Here is a 24492-nt window from a genome sequence, read left to right on the forward strand (position 1 = left end):
CCTCCCAAGCTGTCTGGGGCGCGCAAGGGCCGGCTGGTCACGCGTGGGAAAGAAAGGCCCCTTCCCCCCCCCCCCCCCCCCAGGCATTGCTTCCCTTTCCCCAGGCTGGGCCACCCGAGAGCGCGGGCAGGGAAAGCTCCGGATCCCCGCGCGCGTAATCATGACCTCGGGGCCCCCTCCGGGCAGCGTGAGCGCGTCGGGGAGGCTGGGCGGCCGCCGCGGCCCCGGCCGTGTAACATGACCCGAGCGGCTGGCCGGCCAGCGCGGCGCGGCCATTGAGCCCTCCCTGCCCATGAATCTCTGGCGCGTCTCTCGCTCGCTCGCCCGCTCGCCTCCCGCCTCCCTTTCTCCCCCTCCAGCTCCGCGGGCTCGGTGCGCCTCTCCCTCTCCCTCCCGGTCCTCCCGCTGCCCGTCTCTCTCCACTGCCCGCCTCTCGCCACTGCCTCCCGTCTTCTCTCCCTCTCGGCAGCCTCGGTCTCTTTCTCCCTCTCTCCTTTGAAAACTGATCTTTGGCTCTTAGTGTGAAAGTGATTTGAATTTGGCTCGGCGGCTCTCTGCGCCTGCGCCCAGCCTCTGGCATGCTGGCTCCTTCCAAGCAGCTGTTTTGGGTTTGAAATTCCAACATGGCAGAGGCTGCAGTCCGTCTTCCCTTCAAAAACTTGGAATGATTTCAAATCATAGGCACCTTCACTTAACCCTAGCTTCCATTCATCAGCAAACACATCGGATCGATGCTACGCTAACCTATCGGGTTTTCGCTCCGCGCGTTCAGGTAAGAGAAGCTTCGTAGTTTTCTACCATCTGTTTAAATTTGTTTTTGTTTTTGTTTGTTTTATTTTTTGAGACTATAAATAAATTCAAGACCCGTAATAAAAAGAGATCTTCGAGTTGTGCCGTAAACATTAAATTTAATTTGCATTCGCTTCTATTCTATACGCCAACCTGCTGTCTAATTTCTCTGTACAAAGTAGCCCTGAAACATTATAATGCATATTTTTGCTGCTTAATCACTGTAACAATAGTATTGGATTAAGAGTTTCGCGATAGCAAGAATCTCGTTTTCCGCTATATTGGGCTTACTTACTACTATCTTTTTACTTCAAAAATAAAAAATAAGAAAGCGGAGCCATAGGGTGGGGCTAGACTTTCTTCGGGAACTAACTTCTAAGTAAATAAGAAGTGTAAATAAGAATCTTGCACACACAAAAAGTTGAGGTTAAATTACAGTCTCGTGGCTGGGGGAACGTGAAAATGTCAGAAGATCGGTTGCAGAAAAATGTAAGCACATCATCTTGGAGGGGGTACAGCGTGGTGGGCGTATTGTTGGCAAGGAACGGGAGAGAAAGATGTATAATTTAATGGTATATACAATCCACTGATCCTATTACCGTCCTCCCCGGAGCTCTTGTTAGTTTCAATGGGAGTGAGTGAAATTGACATGGACTTGCATTCCTGGTCATGTGCTTTTTTTCCTTTCTTTCTTCTCCTGTGATCTGAGATCCCCTTTTTGTTGATGTTGCTTTCCCCCTTAATTATATGCATGTAGGTTAAATGAATACCTGACGAAAGGGCCCACGTTTCAAGGCAGTGACATTTGATAGCTGAGAGGAAAAGTGGCTTTAATGAAAAGCAACCTTTGGAATTCCTGCTTGTGAGAAATCCAATTCAGCTTTTTGTGCTGCCAGCAAGAAATGATCAGTAGCACCAGTGTTTATGGTATGTCAGTTTTGGAATTTACTTCCTTTGCATCTAAATAGGAAAGACAAATTACATAGCATGATAAAAACCATTGAAGACTCTCCTTGGGAAGCAGATGCTCATGATATATAATTCCTTTAAATATATATATATATTTTTTAATCTGTCAAAATGCTTGTTTGCTTTTGCTATCACTTGTTTATATTTCAGTTTTGATTAATAGATTACTGGAGTCCACTTTTATGGTTTTAGCGGTAATCCCAAAGTTTCATGTTACTAGTAATGCACTATATAACCGCTGAAGTCAAATGGTATGTAAATTAGTTAAACTCAGTGTGGGGTTTTTTGGGGAGGAGGCTGGGTGGAGAGGGGAGAGGGCGGGAGTGTGGGCAAAGACTGCTTACTAATGAAAGTATATAAATATATATGTACACACACAAAACTGGATGCATTTTTTTTTTCTCAACCTATTAATGCAATTTGACTATCTGCTCTCTGGATGATTACACTTTGTGGAGTAATCAGTTCCTCTGAGTGTGGTTTTTTTGGGTGAGTGAGTGAAGGGGTACTTTTACATAAAAATAAAATATATATATATATTTTTTAATTGCTTTAAGTCCTTAATGCCTTTTAAGGAACCATGGTAGTTTTTTTTTTTTCCCTTGCCATTCACTTGTCTGCCTGTCAGCGCTTTTTACTTTTAACCTGTGACAGAATTAAATAATCAAGCACTGAAATTGACTTTGTTTGAAATCGCTCTTTCCTCTTTCTTCACAAAAAAAAAAGGTCAGATAAATAGAGTGAGGGGGTTTTCAATAGCTCTTGTGACCGTACCATTTGTATACTTTGTGATATTCAATTAAGACTAAGAGGGAACAACAACAAAAAGATGTTAAAAGTATTTTACATAACCACAGGATATGTCCACTTTATACTGGTTTGGGTTTTTGTTGTTGTTGTTTGTGTGTGGTTTTTTTTTTGTTGTTGTTGTTACCTTTACCCCACCACCATGCATTGACCCTGAAAAGAGAGAGAAGGAAAGGGAGAATATGAAAGAAAGAAATAGCAGTGGGGGGAGCTGCCAGGGGTCTGTAATGTGGCCGTGGTTACTGCTCTCTCATAACACAAATGTGAATACAGGGAAAGGCACTACCGGAGCCGTTGCGCGACATCCACTTCTGGTTGGACTCTGGTGACTATTGAGCTAAACACACACTGCTCTCACACGATAGAAAAGGATTTGAATTTTGCATTTGGAACTTGTTGACTTTGAAGCGATCAATAAGGAGACTGTTTATTTTAGATGCACATAATTTGCCCTGAGAAATGTTTTAAGGAGGAGAGAGCACAGCTTTTTTTCCCCCGGAGCTGTTGGAGCGAATGGGATTGCCAGATGGGCGATTTCCCTCTGTGATGTTAAAGCTGTAATATATATTCAGAGCAGATTGGGCTGCTGCCTGTGATGAGGAGGATATTACATTTATAAATTTTAAATCGGAGCTCGGACAATGTGCTGAGAGCAGAAATTGGATGGTTTGACTGTTCACCGTATTGATACTTAAATGTGATTTCTGAGTAGTAGTAATAATAATCATTGCAATAATATGTAAAAAACACGTTGGGGTAGGCAATCATATAATTCATGACATTTAACAGAAGATTTAAGTGTGTAAATTGCCCCCCTCCCCTGTCTCTGCTTACTATTAAATAATAGTTATGTAATTTATTTCTCTGTGTTTAAATGCTTGTTGTGCAATTGATGTTCACTCAGGAGCCTTATCACACACTAGAATTCTGGGGAGGAAAAGTTTATATATATATATATATATATATATATATATATATACACACACACATACACACACACATATATGTATATATATATATAAAGTAGACACTTGTGTATATGTATAAAGTGGCATTAGTGGTTCCTATTTTGTAATTCTATCACTCTGATTATTTTTAGATTTTGTTTGTCTCAAACGTGTGGCCTAAAGGAACCAGAGCTACAAACCTAAAAGGCTGGAAAGTGGGCAAGTGCTCTCACTCTGGCAGCTCTGCTGTTGCAAATTAAAAGTGTGTTGTGGTCAGGAAATGAAAGCTACAATGTCTCTTTTGAACAAGTCGTTTATCAAGAGAAACATCTATCAGGGACTGCCTTGTCACATTGATTCTCTAAAAGTTAGGTCTGAGGTGGAAGCTGCTTTGATGTTTTTGATCCTAAATTTAATACAACAGAAAAAAAGCAAGGATATTATGCCAGAATAGATTTAAAAAAATGTTTCCTGGAACCAACAAGATCTATTTATTAGTACTGTACTATGTGTGAAGTTTTTTTGGACAGAAGAGTTGAGAGGTTGAAGGGGGAAACCCTAACCTTTATAAACTGATGGTTGTTAAATATGTATTTATAGTACATTCAGTTATAACTGGCTTCTTGGTTCACATGGACATTTTGAAAATAGATCGTTTTAAAAGGGAAAATTATTTTGAGAGGGTGTTTTGGAACAATATGCAGGGAATCAGAGTTTTCATTCATTCAAATTTTAGAGTTGCCCTCTTCCTTTCATCCTCTCTTTTAGTTCTTTACTGCTGTTTCCTCTCATCATTATATGTGTGACATATTAGCTTTTCTTTGGGAAAGAAACATTTTTTTTCTATAAAAACCATTTCCCAAAACATGCTTGCTCACATCATCTTTATTGTTTATTAATTGTGCATGTGGATAGTTATCAGGGTAAACTACATGGACTCACTCAAGTCGTTTGGAATTCCAGCCTGAAAATATAGGTAGGTAACAAATAAATTACATGCCATGTATTCTTGAATACTGAATATGTTGCATGCATTATTCAGATTTTAAAAGGTATTGTTAAGAAAATGACCAATTAAGAAAATTTTTTTGTGAAAGCAGTTAAAAGCAGCCTGCTTCATTTTGGGAGGCAAAGATAGGAGAGAAGTGTTCCTTTGAAATAGTTTTTGGATACTTGTCTTATACTGCTGTTGGCTGCTTGCTCTTTCATATAGATCTCTCAACAACTAGGCTGATAGACCACGAAGAGTGTGGTGGGAGTTTTGGGAAGTGTAATACTTGCTAATTAATCATGTCCGAAATGAAAGAATCATAGCAGGGTAATAAAGTCCCATTGTTGTTTTCCTGGAAGAGAGTAAGACTTCTGTTTGGAAGCTGTGTGTGTGAGTTGACTTCCTTTTTCTCTTCTCTTAAAAAAGACAGTTTTATAGGGTCTCTTTAGAATTATTTCAGGAACCATTTTTTGGGGGAGGGAGGGCAGAGAATATTTTTCTTTCTCCTGACTGTACCAAATCAATGATATTCTTGAAATTATCTCTGGTATCTTCTGAGTGAAAACATAGAGATTATTATTTTGTTTTTCTTTAGTTACATTAAAGACTCCAGTGGCTGAGGTTCTAGTACTCGGTTGTGGGTTTTTTTTTTTTCCATAAATAGAAAATCTTTTTGTGGTTTTTATTCATGTTAGGTAGGAACTTTGAAAACCTGTTTGTAGGCAGGTACTTCTGACAGACATACAAGAGAGCAGAAATTTTATTAATTACTTTTAGATAGTATAAGAGTATGACCAGAGGGGAGAAAAGTAGTACTTCCAAGAATTGATAGAGAATATCTGTATTATAACTTGGCATTTCTCAGATTGTTTAAAGTATTAGCTATTTGGAAAGACAAAGTAGTGATATCACTATAGGCAGATTATTTTTTTCCTTAGCTTTGGTTGTTACCTTTTAGATTTTAGTATTTTGCTTAGTTCATGCATAGGGACAGATCCCGAAAGTTTACGTGTCTGCAACATTGTTCAGAATTTTCATCTCAAGGTGAAGACGGCTCTGCTAATGACTCCCTGTTTTTGTCTGTGAATGTTTAGATGCCTTGAATGATTGCCTAATTAAGTAATCAGTTTTAATGGTCCGAAATCAGCAGAATTGCTAGGTGTATTTGAAACAATTGCAGGCTTTTATGATTTGTACTTTCCAGTTTGTTCTTAGAACCTTGGTTTATAGAAATGTTTGCTGTTTTGCCTTTGATCAATATATTCTTGAGTACAAATTTCACATACTACTTTTATAAAGTACCACATTTATTGTTGTGGGGCTAATAAATTTAATTACCAGGAATTTAAATTGATTTATAAATTTTTGATTGGGAGAAATTGTTCTATAGATATTTGTGTGAAATATTGACATATGCTACTGATCAATAAGACTTGATTAATCAGCATATCTGCTTTTTTATCTTGAGTCATTAACAAGCCGGAATAAACAAATGGCACAGGAAGCAATGCAATTTTTTTTTCCTTCAATTAAAAAAAAAATCTTACTATAATTGTCTCTTTCTTTGTGGGCATATAAGGGCTAATGTTTCATTAAAATCATTTGAATTTAGAAATTATTTGGGGTACTTCTACAAGTCCAAAAATGATTCCATCTTCAATTAACTCTCTCTCTCTCTCTCTCTCTCTCTCTCTCTCACACACACACACACACACACACACAATTATAGGTAAATTTTTTGTCTATGAAAAATGAAACTTTTTTTGAAAAACTGAAAATAAATGCTTGTTTAGCAAGTTCTTTTCATGTAATTTTCTTCCTTTTTTTCCAAACGTGAATTTTTATCATTAACTTTTTCACTTACGGTAGAAATTTCAAGCATAGCTGCTTTGACATGATTGCTGATTACTGATCTTTTGGGATTTTTGATCTTATCATTCAAATGGCAATTTTACTTGAAAGATGCTTGCTCCAAGAAATGCAGATAGTGGAAATAAGGAGTAGGCAAGAATATGGTAAAAATAAATTGTACTGATAAGTTTGCAGCAAATCAAAAGCAGGTGGGTATGCTGTTTCCTTCGGGCAGCCCCACACATGCCTGCTCAGGAGCTCTGCCTCAGCACGGCACATGCGTACGCTACCTGTTGATGTTAGCCTTAGCTAGGAGACTGAGGCGGCAGAAAAGATAGGTGAGCAGAAACCATCCAAATACGAGCTATCATATGGCACTTTCTGTTAATAATATTTACATATTTTATGCAACAAATCTGTTCGTTGTTTTGTTACTTGAGTATTGACACTTCATTTAACATTGCATATGGTGGGCTGTTGTCTCTGGGTCTATCAGACGCAGTAGATTCAAAGGAGAATTGCAATTCAGATGTCTTTATGTTACATATATGTAGAAATGGACATGTTCACTTATATTTGAGCCACTATGACTTTCACAGAACATTTATGGTATTACTCTTCCAATCACTTTTGAAACCAGTGCATCTTGAAAGTAGCACGTGTGGTTTATTCTGTGGAGGCCCAAGGTTAAACTTTTTTTTCTTTTTTTCACCCTGCAACCTAGCTTAAGTATTCATATTTTTATGTGGGGAATCGTTTTTTAGAAAGCATTTTTTTATAATATTGGGAAATTTGCTTCTTATTAGACTTTTGGTCTCATTTTCAAGTTTATCAGTGATAATATATATAGCTTACAAAAAAGATTTTCCTACTGCAGAATACGTAATGTAAAATACCTATAAAATGTCTTCTTAATGTCAAAAACACCTTTACTCAGTTCCTTTCTTATGAGTTTTGATTTCTGCTGGTAATGTATGTATTTACTCCATCCCACTTATGGATGTATGGCTGGCAAGAGAACAGAAACTGCATTTTCTTCATCCACCAAAAAAAAAAAAAGTCTCTCTTTTTTTCCCAGATTCAAGTAATGTTTGCCTTATGTCAGTTGGATGCTTTTTAAGCAACTTACAATTGATTAAATGCCGTATACAAATGACGGTAAACTCATCTGAGAATGAATGACCTCTACTTTCATGCTTTGGTTCCTGAGGAGGTATTATTCATGGAAACAGTAACATTCAAAACAAAATTTTAAAAGTAGTGTAATGTGAAGCCATGGGTTTCCAGATGTAATGGTAAACTTTTGGCTATCCTTTTGATTTATTATCTTTACCATCAACACGCATTGTCACCTTCACCTAGGGCTGGCCACATAATTTCTGGGGCTTGGTGCAAAAAATAAAATGTGGGGCACCTTGTTCAAAACTTATTAAAAATTCAAGACAGCCACAGCAGAGCAGTAAACCAGATGCAGGGCCCTTGTGTGTGGGACCTTGGGGAGTGTGTGCAGGTCGCGGGGCAACGAAACTAGCCCTGCCTTCACAACCCACAAACTTTTATTGAGGGCCTGCTTGGTGCAAGTCACTGGGTTTCCTGCTTAAGAGACTGACTGTCCCACAGTTGTTCCCTGTGCCTCTGCGCAAAGAAATACTGATGGTTACTGAGTGAGAGAATCGATGGTAAATGGACCATTAGGTATCTTCTGCTCTTTCTGCACATGAATTGGTGTGACAGGAATATTTGCTTTTATTTCATGTTGCCCTTTGCCTGATATGTGCTCCATGTATCCCATGAATTCTTGTACAGAGATTCTTAAAAGGGACCCTGTGTTTTGTCATTGCTTGCATGCAAGGTACACACTTAAATATGTACGCCCAGGCTCAGAATGACGGGGGTGGGAGGCTTTTTAGTAAGATGTGTAGTATCACCACCCCACCTAAGTTTCAAGCCCATGGAAAATAAGTATTTCTAAGGTAGAATCTGAAATTCTCTAACTATATAGAAAATCCTGACCAGTAAAAAATAAAAGCACAACTCACTGAGTGCCGTTCAGACAAAAGGGGCAAACACAAAAATAATTACCTTGTTATAACAGTAGCAGCATTGATATTTTGACATTAGAAAGTGGCATCGTAGCTCCGTAAACACATGGTGACAGCCGTGTGAAAGATGCAGAGTGACTCTTCCATGCAGTAACATTAACTCTGCAGTATGTTATATTCAAATTGCAAACTTGGTTTCTGAACCTGGATTGAAATAACCCCCTTTTCCCTTGAATAATGTAGTCACCAGGTGGGACTCCTTTCTCCTTGGGTTTGAACATTCTGTGTCCAGGGGTGGACGGACCAAACGTTTACATTGTTGCTTCCCAAGATACTTCTCAATGAGATCAAGCTTCATATTGAGATACCTAAAACTAAATTTTGAAGTCAAGCGGCTTTTTCAAATCAAAACTGAGATACGATGGAATGTCCAGCAAGTAATGGATCTGAGTGCACTTGAAGTTGTACCATTTATTTTCAAAAGGTATTTCTCACATCAGATGACTCTGCCAGGAAAGGAAATATCAAAGACCTCGGAAAAGTAACTATTCTTTTCTATAATCCAAGACTGGGGTGAGGGCGGGGGGGCTTTAAAGATATTTCTGAGGAAGAAAAAAATTGGACTTATTTTGAATGCCTTGTTAGACTTTGTGGAGAGAAATACTATACATGAGACCTTCTAAGAAGAAAAAGCTTTGCCCTGTGTAATAACAAGGCATTGCTCTCTCAGTTGCTATGTACTATCACAACAGTGTCCCACTTAATTATAAATTCACCCTGCAGCTTAGAAATTTTTTTTGCATCAAAGGCGTAATAAACTTGTACTATTTTGATAGGTGGTTAGCCACCAAGCATATTTTTTAGTGTTCTATAACCGATCTAGAAATTCTGTAGTATAATTTAAATCACAGCCCTTCTTTTCCCACCTACTCCTAGCCTTTAGTATGTTGGGATTTTCGCAATAGATGTTTGGCCTCGGAAAGGATTAAACCAGGAATCTGGGTGAATCTGTGGCAATATAGTGCATTGTTATGCCCCAAATAACTGTTTTATTTCCCTTTTACTCACTTCTTTTCCCTTTCCATTTCAAATTGAAGATTGTAAACTCTTTCTCTTAGATCACATACCTGAATGATGCTAAATTATAAATCTTAATTAGGTATGATTCACTGATTTTAATCTTACAAGATAATTATTCTGACTAGGATAAAAGGTTCCCTTCAGATTGAAGGCATTTTCATTACAAACCCCATTTAAGATCAAACAGAGACCATTAAATAAACAGAATACTGTTATTCTTTTAAGCCTAAGAGTTAGTACTTCTGAGTTTAAGTATATGAATGAGGAAATAAGGACATGGATAGGGCAGTTTTAGTGTTTGCAAACTTTTAGCGCTTTTGATAAATTTTACTGCTAGGAATTACATGGGTGGAGAGGAATCTTTTAAATAAAAATTACAGTTGTGATTATCTAAATGGGACACGCTCTTGTGCATGTGCATAGATACATTTCTTTGTGAGGGTATCGATGTCAGGGACACTTTTGGTATTTCTTTATGAGTAATTAGGTTAACGGGGTTAGTTAGAAAATGTATCCTTTCCCGGGAAATGAAAAATTGCATTCAAGCAGAGGTAAAAGAGTAGAACATATTCATGACTTTAAGTAGTTAAAAAGATATTTTATGAGTCATTTTTAAGAATAATACCCAATATGTAACTTGTTAAGAATAATAGCCATTTTTACTTTTTAAAGCATATCTATATTAAAACCGACTTTCCGTTCATGAGTCACAAATCTGGAGTCAATTTTAGGCCCAACTTACAAAAGATGTGGGTCTAATCCCCTGCCCGGCGCGCAGTATCCTACGCTAGCGGTATTGGTACAAAATTCTCCTTTAAAGAGAGATTTTTGTCTGCATTATTCAGAAGATTAAGCCACATTTTTGAGGGGAATACTGATATGACCCAAAGGAGACATTGGGACCCCAAATGACCTACATCTTTGTCTGACAAACTAGAAGGAGAAAGTATCACCACCTTTGGAATTTTATATACCTACATGAACTGTACTTGTTCTTTCTATGGGAAGATTTTAAATGTACTAAGAATAGGGGTTCCCTAATTGGAAAAATATGCTTTATGTAATTATAAGAGTACCAATCAACTAGTCATCAATATGAATTTAATTACAATGGTAGGATAGTAGCACTAAAGAATCTTACTCAGAAGTGGATGTTCAGACTGAGCTAAGTGTCTCTTGAGAAAGAGAAAAATTCTGTGCATAATGCAGAGTTCCTTTTGGGATTTTTTTTTTTCTTAACATGAGCATGAAATCTTTATCAGTAACATTTAAGCAGTTAAATTATTAGGGGAAAACATCTACTCTTGGAAGATCTTTATTATGCTTTGTTCTTTTAATAAGTCCTCGATGAACTCATAGATTCATTAATGGTTGTTTTGCTTGTTTGTTCTATTTTTGTGTTGTTTTATTTTGTTTTAAGATCAAAGTAAAAAGACCTGAAGGGAAACTATTTTGTACTGTTTGTCTTTAAAAATACTTACTGAGAACACTACAACATGTGGTATAGATTTGCTTATAATGATAGGCAAAAATCCACAATCTTACCCCAAAATAATTCTCTTTCTCTGGAATCTACCTTACTATACAAAATGCCACTATTCCTAAGCTGTTGTCATATGGTAGGTGTTGCTGATGTATCATTGTAATGGACATGTGTACCAAAACATGTATATTTTTGTATTTATCTATAATTTCTAACAGCCAACTGTGCAGGTGTCCTTGTGCTTGGGGCAGGGAGAACAAGGTTTTCTACCCATCTTGCTATTTACAGACTTGCTGGGAACTCTTGCTGTCTCATCCATTCTCCTGCTGCTGGGATCCAGTTTTACCAATACCTGAGTACTGTTTTGATGAGCCGGGTTTTCGTTTTGTTTTGTTTTTCTTTTTGTTTTTGTGTTTTAGTATTTATCTGTAGGGCTGGTTCTTATTTGATCATCTGGAAAATCAAATTTCACTAGAGCTACTAGAATATGATATTTACACCATGAGGTGGTAGTTTGAATTAATTAAGAGGATATTGAGCTGTGCAGTAGGAAGAAGTATAGCAGCATTTTTTGGCACGGACACAAGGTGAAAGACAACTTGTAGGAATGGGCAAGTAGTTAAAGGGGAATAAATTAGGGAAGTTGTTGAGGAAAGCCAAGGGTGATGACGCTCTTCGTGTGACTGTTGCTAAAAATGATATTGGCGATTAAAAAAAATCAAAGCCTAATACAATTATGTGAGAAAACTGATCATTTATTAAGAATTAGTGACTAGTGCACCTTAGCTAGCATGCAGCCCTATAATCTAAACAAATCACGTTCCCCTTTTTAAAAATGGCACATTCTATATCGAATCTTGAATATGTGGGATTTGTGATCACACAAATTAAAAGAACTATCCCCCCTCTTTTCTCTTCATAATTTGAAAAAGCGTAAAAATTATTCATGCCTTTCAGGATGATTCATATTACTCTTAGACTCTTTTTTCTCCCTCAATGTACTCAATTTGATTAGACCACAAGTGAGATTACAGAATAAAAGCCATTGAGGATTGGGGTGTATCTTTTTTAAGGCTTCTTTGGAAAATAATGCATTTTTTGCCATTACAGGAGTTCAGATCATTAAAGTAGATGTATGATTTGATTTGAACAAAGTTTGATGATAAATTTTGTGTCTACTCTGTGTGCTAGGTACACTTTAGTGGCCACAACAAAACCAACCAACCAACCTGCTAAAGCCTTACCTCAGACCAGTTAAATGGAAGTTTAGGGGATGCCCAGTTTCTTTCAACCTCCCCCAATTAATCGGATGTAAAGTTGTGATTAAGAACCTCTTCTCTAAACCAAAACTTTACACATTTCATGAGATCCTAAACTTTTCTCTATTTGAAAACATTATTCCTATTTATACAATTCGAGCTATCCATTCAGAGTTGAATGCACTAATCATATGTACTAGAGTTAGTTCACTATCTGGCTAAAGTTCCACAATCTATGAAGAATCTTAACATTGCCACCACCCTAGTAAGAGTACCTCAGGAAAGTGAAAGTGGTGAAGAGAAGTGTCAGCAGAAGCTATGACTCTATCATATTTGTGACCCTGAGCAAGTCACTCAACCTCTTTGAGCCTCTTTACTTTTTTATAAAAGGAGAGTTGATCCAATGACTGACTATTAAGATTTTTTCCAGTTCTATTTAATCCATGACTGCTTGGTCATGGACGAGTATGAGCTTGAGTAAATTGGAACCTTGCCAGTGGTCTGTGGCTGATGAAAAAGATTTTTTTGTTTCTCTTTAAGGAACTCCAGAAATTGTCTTGGAAACAATGAAGGAAGTTCAAGGACCATTTATCACTTTGTTAAACCCCTCAAGGAGGATGGTAACCATTCATTAAATATGCTTACTAATTGGTTGCAAGCAAATACGTCAGCAATTCTACTGTCTTGAGAGTTGATGAGTATTAGTTAGCCAGTGCTTTTTCCCTGTAAGAGATATAAATAGACTGACAAGTAGATTAATTTAAGCAGTAGCAGAGTTAGGGCCTTCAGATCCTTTTAAAATATATATAAATTACTGTTTGGTATGAAATTTGGATCTTTATCAAACGGGAAGTAATTCCATCCTTCCTCTGCTTTATGTCTAATTAGTCTTTATTCATCCTCTTTTTACTCTCTTGTCACACTCTTTCCACCTGTTGAAATCCTACCAGGACTTTGATATCTAACTCAGTGTTGCATCGTCTATGAAAACTTCCTTGAGCCACCCTAATCAGGATGCATTTCAGTATCTACTTGATATTCCCTAAGCACTGTTTAAAAAAATCTTTTGTTGATCATTTGCCAACATCTCTCCTCTACTGCAGATTGCAAGGCATTTGTGTTTCTCATTTATGAAACTGTAAACTTCTTGTGAGCAGAGCACATCTAATTCAGTTTTTATTTTTAATCTTCTGCACATGCCTGTACGGTGCAAGACCTATATTAGGTGTTCAATAAATGTTTGGAGAATTGAACTGATAGAAGCACAGGAGACTATCACTTGGTTAATATTTTATTAATACTACTTGAAAAAATTGGAAGATGCTTTTAAAAATATTTAAAGAACAGATATATTAAACTTGTGTATTTCATTTTAAGAAGTGAAATTTCTGTATTCTTCATGTAATTTAATTACCAAAGAAAGACTTTATAACCCTGAAAAATAGTTTTATAATTTTATGCCTAAAAAGGAGCTTACCAGCATTTATTCCATTTTCATATATTTGGAGAGAAGAGCATTTAAACTATTTTATAGAAATAGAACGTTATAATGCTACCTTGAAAAATCTTACAGAACAAAACTCCATAGCTTGTTTTGATTATAAAGTAGTAACAAGTGGCTTCAAATCACTGTGTTCTACATCTTTTTTTTTTTCCTTGTGTGTTTGCAGTCAGGAAAAAAAAAAAGGAGGCTACAGAATCATAAAACACTAGACCAGGAGACTTCCAAATCAACTTCTTGCCAAAATAAGGTTATTCAGCCTTTGATTAAACATAGGAAATCAGCACCTCCTAAGGCATTTCTTTCTATTTTGTCTTTTCTCTGATAAATAAGCAGTGTGCAGATCTGTACCCCAGCAGCACTCAAAAGAGATTTCCTTGGGAATATGATGGTACTTAGGGTTATAAGATGTGAAATACAAACTAGTTGATCTCCAGTTGATAGGAAAACTTCCATTGACTCTGTAGTTTGTGAATGTCTTCGGTTAACATTTTATTTAATTGGCATATTTTTGTTTTATATTTCAATAGTGTCTGACACTATTACTTTATGTTGTACTAAATACTGGGTAGTAAGCAATTTAGCGGAGGTTACACCTAATGACCTTGTCTTCTAGTGGTTCCTCTGTATTACCAGTCTGGTTTGTGTGCTTATGAAGGGTCAGTTTTTTTCTCAAAGCTGTCACTAATGTTACAACAGATGGCATTACAAAATGTTCTAAGGGAGGGCGCCTGGGTGGCGCAGTCAGTTAAGCATCTGCCTTTGACTCAGATCATGATCCCAGGGTCCTGGGATCGAGTCCCACATCGGGCTCCCTGCTCAGTGGGGGATTTGCTTCTCCCTCTGCCTCTGCCCCTCCCCGCTGCTAGTGCGCTTGTGCTCTCTCTCTCAAATAAATAAAATCTTTAAAAAACATTTTTTTCCTGAGGGAAGCTCAATTTGATCAAAGTGTTGAAATTGTAATGAGTTAGTCAACAGTATTTTACAAGATTTCTATTTTGTATTTGTGTATTTGAACCTAAAGATGGATGTACCAGAGAAAAGCACCCATTCACTTTGCTCTGTGAAAGAAATCAGAGAGAAAAACCAACCAAAAAAAAAAAAAAAAAAGAAAAAGAAAAAATCAACCAAACAAAAAAACCCGAAGGATCTATTGTCATTCTTTTAAAAACACAATTTTACTAAGGCAACCTGTAATCTTTATTGGAAGCTCACTAGTTTTCTTTTAATTTGGGCTCTTCAGATCCGAAAAGTTCTAGATGTTATCTTACCACTTCATACTGAAATCTGGGTTGATCTCATTCACTCTACATGGAAGTATATGCAGTGCTGATTGTTGAACCTGGATTATGACAAAGAAATGCCATTAAGTGAGCTACAGTGGACGAATGTTGCTTAGTTAATTGAATGAAAACACTGCATCTTCAGCAAAGAGCTTCAGTAGTACAGAAGGAAAGGACATTGTAGGTAGAATAATAAAGATTATGAAACAATTTGAAAGGTAGCAAAAGCATTTCTGCAGTTTGACTAAAATAATGTGTTTAGTTCCTTTGTTAAATCAGCTCTTCTGGTGTTCTAGAAACCATTCTATAAACTAAGCAAGTTAAAATTGTTTAAATAAATAAGTTAAAATCCATGAGAGTGAGAGTAACAACTATGAACTGAAAATCCTTATGGTGATAGCTTGCCAAAAACCAAACTAATTCAAGGGAAGATTTAAAAGACAGCTTAGGGGCACCTGGGTGGCTCAGTCAGTTAAGTGTCTGCCTTCGACTCAGGTCATGTTCTCAGGGTTCTGGGATCCTGTGCTGCGTTGGGACTCCCTGCTCAGCGGGGAGCCTGCTTCTCCCTCTCCCTCTGCTGCTCCCCCTGCTTGTGCTCTGTTTCTCTGTCAGATACATACATACATATATACATACATAATAAAAATAAAAATAAAAAGTAAAAGACATAGCTTAAAATTCTGCCCTGTTTATACTCAGGAAGTTGTGGGGTTTTAGACTAACTAAATAAAAATATCCACGCGGACCCTTCATGCCTAAAACGTCAGCCTTTTTTCCCTTTAGGCCTCTCAGAGGAAAATCGGGTGATTTCCCGGAGACAGTAGTAATCTGAGTTGGTAGCCACAAAATAAGAGCCATGGTTAAAAGTCAGTGGTCAGTAGTTGATTTAGTTGATTTTGTTGTCCTTTTTTTTTTTTTTTTTTTTGGTCCTCATAAGCATAGTTGAAAGTTGTCAGTAACTGGATTTTTTTTTAATTAGGCCTGGAAGTGGCAATTCTTGAAGAATACGATGCTGTATTTGTTCTCTTGGCTTCAAATCTAAAATGAAACATAATTTTTTTCAAGTGAGCACAACTTTGGGTGTGCGGGGGTGTGTGTGTGTTTGTATTCAGGAGCCGGTCGGTAGCTCCATACAGACACCATGTAAGTGAGCCAATTTAAATCTCACTCCAGATTCTTAACTAAGTGACCCAGGTCTATCTGGGAGTGGCACTTACTTGTCCCTTAGGGGATACGTTTGGCATGATATTCAGTTGAAGATTCAGTAAACAAGGTTTATAAGAAATTAGTTAAAACTGAAATTGCAAATGGATAACGAGGTATAGTTTACCCTAAAATGCTTGAATATATTTGTCATATGTGTGCAAAGAGAATTTTTTAAACCGGTTATTTTGATTAGAATAAAAACCAATCACAAATAAGCCACTTAAAATTTGCTTTCCTGCTAGGATCATTTACTTTGAGCGACTGACCACGCCTTCTTCCAGCCCCGTCTTTGTCCAGGGTTTGGTGTAGTCATACGCATGTCCTTGAAGAAATGTAGCATCTTTCACGAGATTTTTGTGCAAGTGAAATCAGATACCAGTTTTTATTGCAGAACCCAGCCTACAAATGTTTCTCTTTAAAGACATTTTTAATAGAAACAGTAAGGTATAAATCATTTGAGCAATTACCTGGACATTGTGGAAATGGGGCTTGGCTTGTTCTGTAGCCCCAGATGTTTCCAGATTCCAGTAATAACCCGGTCCAGATATTTACAGCTTAATTTTCTGTGCATGTGCACTTGTCCACAAATGGCTCCTATTTCCCATTTTCTGTTGGACAACTGGGCCACTTAGAGGTAAAGAAAGTGATTTCAGCTTGGGTGATGACAAACATTAATGGTTATAATAAGTTGCTTCTAGAAACTTTGATCACTTAAAAAAATGGAGAGGCTAAATCTTAGAGGATTTTATACTAAGAAATAAAATAAATTATTCAAATAGCATTTTCCTTTATGGATGGGGATGGGGTGAATAACCTCCCCTCATTCCTCAAAATTATATTTAGCTTTGATATACTGTGTGATAAAAGTGATTTTTTTTAATGCATCTTCTGGCACTGGTTGGGTTATCATGCAGGCTGCTAGTTCTCCTTGCATTACTATTCCACAGTTTTTCTTGTTCTTACTAGAAACTAAACAAATGGAAAATAATGACTGGTAACCATCTGCTGTGCAGAAATTTCACATATAGCAGTTAGCTCTATTTTATAAAACAAGACCAAATGAGTGGATTATACTGTTGCCAGTAAATAGCAACATGAAGTAGAGCTTCCTTTGGACAAAGCAGGAGCATAGGGAGCCAGCTTTTCATTATGGGAAGTCAGTTGGTTGGGCTGTGGGCCTGGATGTGCCCAGACATTTATGTGTGTGCTCGTGTGTGTGTGTGTGTGTGTGTGTGTGTGTGTGTCCATGTGTGTACCACATATAGGAAGAGAATGGGTATTTCCTCTCTACCTGTTCCTTGTGTCTCCATCCTTGCCCCCATAATTCCAATCAAGTAAGTCAGAGTATTGTAGATGCAAATAAAATGATTTAATCACATCATCCTAGATCTCTATTTGCTTAAAAAAAATAAAGCCAAAATACATAAAGCCTTGTAGAATAAAGATGTGTGAAAGTACGGGGGCTTCAGATCAAAATCATGGTTTCCAATGCTGTACAAATTATGACTAGTGGCTAGCAAATTTAGCTTTAAATCAGTCTCTGGTCTTATCCTCTACCTGAGGAATACCTTAACTGGAAATTAGATTGAGTATATGTCCAAGAGATAGTGATGGGCAACGATTATTCATATAGTTGCTACTGAAGTATAGATGTTGCACCAAGGGAAGACATACATGAGAGTAGACAGAAGTAAGTCGTCACAAAGAATTTATTCAGATGGATCAGGTAAGGCCTGATTTTATAGATGTCCTTATAATCAATCGATTGATCTCTCTCTCCTTCCCCCCTCCTTGCTCTAAAATCTGTTTAATATATCAATAGAGTTAGATACTCAAAGCACACATAACCTCTCCTTCACTTATTTGATACTGAGATTTTTGCCATAGAGCAAGAAAAGTTGTTTAAAATGGGCAGTATATTGAGTTCAAAGGACCCATACAGTTCATAAATTCTCTGGTGTCTACTGGATTTTTCATCAGGGAGACTTCCAATAAAAATGATCTATTTTAGAAATAATATTGTTTAGTAGGTTGAAATGTGGTGTAATAAAATTAGACCTTCAGTCTTCTAAAGTTACTACTTAGATGGCACCCTTGGGATGGTAAAATGGCTGTATAAGCAGATGAATCAGACAGTTCCACTGATGGGTACATTTGTCAGTCTCTGTTACAGATATAATATATTCTTATATCTGTAATCCTGACACTGTTACATCCAAATGAAATCAACATGAGGTTGTCATCTTTAAGCAAATATGTTAAGTGTTGTCTTTTGTGCTTTGGATTTGAAAGAAAGGGGCCCAGGGGAGACAGCATCATGCAAATGGAACAAATCCCATTTCTTCTGAGCTGTGCTGTTTTCCCCCTCCATGGCAGCTGGCTGTGTTATCTTTGTGTGTTTCTCTGAGTGCTGACAATTCTTTCAGTGATCTAAGTTAGGGCACATTAGAAAGTGGAAGCAGCTGTCTGTCGCTATACTGAGAGACGTGTTTGCTCTACTGCAAAGATGAAGGACCACGAATCCTTGACACACTCCCCCCCCTCCCCCCTGTACTTTCCAACATGATCAACATTCAGACGCACAGATTGTCTGCTTGGACAGTTTTTTGTTCTGACTGACAGCATCTGGCATAGACAAATTTAAAAATACATAGCATGCCATGCTTGGGATTGGAACATCCCTTCTTTATTAATCTTCTCATTTAAACCATTCATTTACATTTCAAGAAAGGTTACAGCTTGATATGGTTGAAACGTTGATTTTTAAATGAATAACCTTCTAATGAAATGTCTTGAATGAGTACCAAGCAGCTAGTGTTCATTAAAAATTACACCCGATTAACACGGCCTTGAAAGCCTGAGAGGAAAGGGATTTCTTATTGTTTTAATCCACAATGCTATCCAGTGTTTACCTTTCAGGCACAAAGCGAATAGAAATGATGCCTGTACTCGCAACACTTCTGTTATTGAACACAACTATGATATCACCCTTAAGCCGACAAAACACTTGGCCTTGTTTAATCAGCTTTCCTTCCCTCTGAAAACCCCCAGAGGTGTTAAAAATTTTTTTTAAACATCACCAAAATATGCTTCTTTCAGATCCCCCCGCTCTCTCTCTTTCTATATATATATATATCTCCCACCCCAAAATACTATGTCTCTGTGCCCAAAGCGGAAAAAAATGGAAAGCTTCTATGTTTTCAGACGGAATAGTGGTAGCAAATGCTTTTTGAGTAAACATTCCCCCTGACCCCACGTTGGTGGATACACATTTATTTGTCGGCATTACTTTAGTAATAAAACATAACAGTGCAAAAATTGCTCTTTCTCTGCCTCATGTCACCCCCGCACACACTCACACTTCTTATCCATTTTCAATTTCACAGCCAACCTCAGCAACATGCTTGTCTAGCATTTATGTAAAAATAATATGAAAATTGGCCCTATCAGTCCGTCTGTGGACTTCGAGTCCAGGGTTGGGATTGGGAGGGGAGAAGGAGAATCCTTCCTTTTATTACTCATTGTAGACTTTTCCTCTCACTGTGAATTTCAGCTAGGACCACTCAGCTGCAGGTGTGGTCACAGTAGTTGTGAGGGGTGTGTGGAGGGGGGAGTGCAGAATTATAACTGAACAAGAAACTGTTCAAGTGCTAGGTAGTAAATATGTAAAGCAAGTGTGCTGGTTAACTTGGAAAAAGAGGCTTCAGAGGGAGGTTCAATGAGCAGTTGTAGGCAGAAGAGGTGATGTATTTCTTCAGCACGCGTACGAGGTCATTTGCTTTAGGATACATTTTGACGAATTTCAGAGAGAAGTAGATGCTAAAATAAAAATGAAGACAGATTACAGCTTCATATCAAAGGCACTTTTACATTCTTGAGTATGAGAGGGGGAAATGGCACATTTTTATCCCATGGATTATATATTATTTTTAAATTTTGCTAATTTGTGTATGGTGCACTTTTCTTTTTTCCTTTAAACTGTTCATTTAAACAAAATAGATCTTGGAAACTAACATTATCTTTGAATCTGGACTCAGCTTATCTCTCTAACCCACAGCCCAGATCCGGGCTCTAGAAATTTAGGGTGGACACTGGTTGCTGTTTTTCTTTTCTCTCTTTTTTTCCTCCCTCCCTTTCTTCTTTCTTTCTTTCCTTCTTTCCTTCCTTCCTCCTTCCCTCCCTCCCCCCTTTCTGTCTTTCTCCCTTTTCTTTTTTCAAGAAGCTAATGGCAGAGAATCAAATCCGAGTAGATCTAGTTCCAGCATTTTGATTGCCAGTATATGTTTTATAATCAACATTTTAAATATAAATTACTTAGTTTGTTATTTTCCATTTTGATTTTTTTTAATGACCAGGTTTTCAAGGTAGTGCCAATGTGCATCTGTAAGCAAACTGGGAATGGGTTAGAGAACACAATTCCCTCGTGTAAAAAGCCAGGTTTAGCAGTAATGCTTTTAATCTGGACTTGTAGAGGATTCAGGAGCATCCATAGATCTGCTCTAGTAATTATCATACCCCAAGTGGCACTGGAAGAGACATTTGCCTAAAAACTTGATGTCTTCATTATGCTGTTTACATTTTAATTAGAAACATGAAAATTACTGATTCATACAGGCAACTGTAGTTTAAGTGGTTTCGTTCGCTATCCAATAAATCATAGAAAAAAAAAACAACAACCCACAGTTGGCATAAATAGTTTACTAGGAATCATTCATGGGAATAATGTGTTGGCACTATAAGCTGCTTAAAATATGTTTTTATTTTACCAGAGGTAGAATTTGCATATAAATTAGAGAATGGCATTTTAAGTTGACAGTCATTTATGCAGAATACCACCCACATGCAAATACATATATGGCTGGTTGCGTATACTTTCTATGAGTTTATAGGGTTTTGCTGTATTGTGGTCGTGGAGATACACTGAGTCTGGTCTATGAGTTTTTAAAATGCATGTCCTCTCTTAAAGTCCATTCAGAAGTGCTGTGGGTGTTCTAAATATGCATATCCACAAACACATCTTTTATCTCTTGGGCAATATCAACTTGCAATAGGAAAGATGTTTATTTCTTGTATGTTACGTATATGCCTCAAGAAGGAGCTGCTGTTGCGTTTGCTCATTCATTCCCTCTTTCCTCTTCTCCCCTTGCCCCCTAACTTTTGCATGTCCCTGTCAACGCTGCCACCCTAAAACCGCTTCCCACTCCGTGCGGCTGGACTGAAGCAGGGGGTAGCTGTCAGAGTCCATTCCTGAGTCAGCAGCACATCCATTGCCTGAATCTTGCGACAGTCACTCATCCAGTTTTCCCCTCCCCAGGGGACAAGCGTCCTCCTCATCAGTGAAGAGGAATGACCCTTCTGTCTGGCATGCTCAAAATCCCAAATCTCCCCACTTCGATGTGTGAGTTCAAATCCCCCCTCCTGGAGGCAGGGCTGGGACTCTGGCTAATGACTCCGAGATACAGAGGGTCAGTGCACTGGTGAGCTGGAGAACTGAGGCATCGTGCGAGCCGACTTGTACATTTTTCCCATAACTGTAGACTCCTCTCCTCCCTCCCCTCCCCTCCCAGACCCTTTATTATAGATCAATATTATGCAAAAATGAACCAGCAATAGCCACGGCCATTAAAACCCATTTTTCTTTTCGTTATCTCTGTTAGAAAGTTATTGGCCATGGCGGGAGGCGGCTCTGTTATTCTTTTTTGTTTGTTTATTGTTTTTTTGGCTGAATGGAAGCATGTTTATTTTGTATCTAGGCCCATAGGCCGTAGGTAAAAGTGAATTTTAAAAATATTACACAGGAGGAAGAGTCTACATATAGGTGTTCTACCTGAAATGATACAGCAGCCATTGTTTTAAACTTTTGAGTGAGAATGCATTACACTGAACCTCCTGCTTGCTAACTGCATGATGTGATTTCTGGGAATTAAAGGGAGTAAGTAATTCTCATGAGGTGGCTTTGGATGATAAATTTTGTGCTTCATCTCTGCATCTTTTGGATTGTTGTTGTTGTTGTTTTAGAGTTCTAGGGGCTTGCGAAAGTTTTAAGATGCTAATCAGTTATTTTGTGCTGTCCACACCGTTTTTGATTTTAATGAAAAGTCACTTAGGATCATTTGCATCATCACGGAGGTAACTTGTTTAGGTTGTCAAACCAGGGCTTTTAAAAACAGTTACTAGGGCTTTGCATTTCCCAGGCAGAGTTCCTGAGCACATTAGTTAGGGTAATAGTGAATTCATGGCCATATGCTTATTGGTTTGCTTTGCATCACCTCTTTTTTATGGGGGCGGGGGCAGGCCGGGTACTTATTAGGTCTCGGTACTTCCTAGATGTGATTAGACACAACAGTCGACATCCGTAAGGGCAGAAACATGCTGCTTACATGTACACATGGCAAAATTCTACTAGTTCTGTGCTGTCTGGTAAATCCTGTCTGCTTTATGCAGTGTGGCCCGAAACAGTTGTGTGGTGAGGGAATGCTGGCTGCTGGCCAGCCATTGACTATGAAATCCTGGGCACCTGAGAGCTTATCACTTCTTTTGCTTTGTAAAAGAAAAAAGTGATGAAAATGTTGGTAAACTGCCATGAAGGTTTAAGGCTGCTGGAACAAGATGCCGTGTAATCAGATTGGAAAATGGAGCTTGAGATTCTCTGCATGGAGAGCAGCCGTCTGTGGACCCCGTGAGCCGCTGTGCAAGTGCCCGAGCTGACCACTTTGTTAGCAAATCAGCTTGTTTGCTGCAGCAGCAGGGTGGAAAAGACCAGAGCTTGTGATGGTATGTAACGGAGGGAGAGCTCTTGCATGGCACAATCTAATCAGCTTGCAATTAGCTCAGGCTCTACAGTCACCTTCTTAATTTTCTTCCTTCCCCCTCTTTGTGCTAATACTGTGCACTTTAAACAATTAAGTGAGGGAAGTAATCCTTCAAGCAAATCAAAGCCATCCTTTAATTTTATCACTCTGCTGAAAAAGTATCAGGTGGTCCACTGGTCTTCGTCAGATGCTGGAAATTCTCCGGCTTACTGTAGCATAGAGAGGGGCTTTAACCAACTGATTTTTAAGATAATCTTTCAAAATATCTTGGCGGGGGTGGGGGTGGGGGGCAGAAAACGGTACATCATTTAAACTAGCAATGAAGTTGAAAATAATCGGGGGGGATTGCAAATGCCTTTTGGTTTCTATACAGTAGTGAATCTGTTTCATATTTTTAACAACCAGAGGCAGGCTGTGCGTGTGCGTGTGCGTGTGCGTGTGTGAAAGAGAGAGATCTGTGTGTATATATCTCATATATAAAATCCTTGGTGCTGCTGTTTAGGCATTTCTGTATAGCACCTTTCTAAGGCTCTGATGACATAGCCACTTGTACTGATAATTCCACTGCTTCACCTTTAGCGAACTTGATTCACTAAGGTTTAAAAGAACAAGGATATCATTGCTGATCAAATGTGTTACTTGTTAATCCTTTAAAATAAAATTCAGATCATGTGGGGGAGAGGTGAGAAGAGCAAAGCATAGGTTTGCAAAATTGGCATAACAGTTTTACATTTTACTTAATTCAAGGACAGTGACTTCTGAAATACTACTTAAAAGACACGTATTTATCTAAATAAAATAAGTAAGTCCTCTAATAGTATTACTTATGCTACCTTGTATCAATTTTCCTATTCCAGAAAGCTTTTGCTAAAATACTATCCATGTGCATGAATCTCTGACCAGATGTGTTTTATTAGATGTTTGTCATGAGGGAGAAAATGGGCATTATTTCATGAATGTGTACTTTGGAAAGCAGCACAGGGAATGAGGATTGGAATTTGCTTTTAATGATTACTAAAGAATTAATTAAAGCATTTTAAGTGATTTTGTTCCAAAATAGTTCCTTTCTGGGGGTGGTTTGTGTTAAAAAAAACCAACATAGTCATAATATTATTGATACTTGATTACATTAGTATCATATTTGAATTCTTTCCATGTTGTCAACATAAGAATTTATTTGCCTTTATTAAGTGACACAATGCTACTAATAAACTCTCTAATTTTTGCCTTCAGCAAAAAAACCCCTCACAATTTATACTTATAATCAACCATTTGGACTTAAGGTGTTTTTTATTTTTAAACAATTCAAAAAGTTTAACTGTTCAGGTATTAATGCTGATTGAAAGATAGCATGGCTTCCATTTTGCTATACTTATTTGATCATGTTATCTTACTTTTGAATTTGGAAGAGTGATATCAGTTTGAGAGAAAATGAAAATAGTTAATATAAAGTGCATTTAAAATTAGGTTAG

General features: G+C 37.7%; 1 protein-coding gene across 12 annotated transcripts in view; it reads left to right on the forward strand.

Moving 5' to 3' along the window:
• Positions 1-232: 232 nt before the first annotated feature.
• Positions 233-24492, forward strand: part of FIGN (fidgetin, microtubule severing factor) — a 138239-nt gene continuing 113979 nt past the window's right edge. For 9 of the 12 annotated variants that reach the window (XR_012375419.1, XM_073883247.1, XM_073883243.1 and 6 more), the window contains exons 1-2: positions 233-772; positions 1547-1716. Coding sequence is in view for 2 of the 12 variants with exons in the window: in XM_073883237.1 (XP_073739338.1) it covers positions 1692-1716 (25 nt within the window). In the remaining 10 variants the exon portion in view is untranslated. The remainder of the gene's footprint in view (positions 773-1546; positions 1717-24492) is intronic. The other 3 variants (XM_073883274.1, XM_073883282.1, XM_025853013.2) reach the window with 1 other exon arrangement.

The sequence above is a fragment of the Callorhinus ursinus genome, unplaced genomic scaffold (assembly GCF_003265705.2).
Source record: "Callorhinus ursinus isolate GAN/ISIS: 27379988/994484 unplaced genomic scaffold, GSC_fseal_2.0 scaffold2, whole genome shotgun sequence".
Lineage (NCBI taxonomy): Eukaryota > Metazoa > Chordata > Mammalia > Carnivora > Otariidae > Callorhinus > Callorhinus ursinus.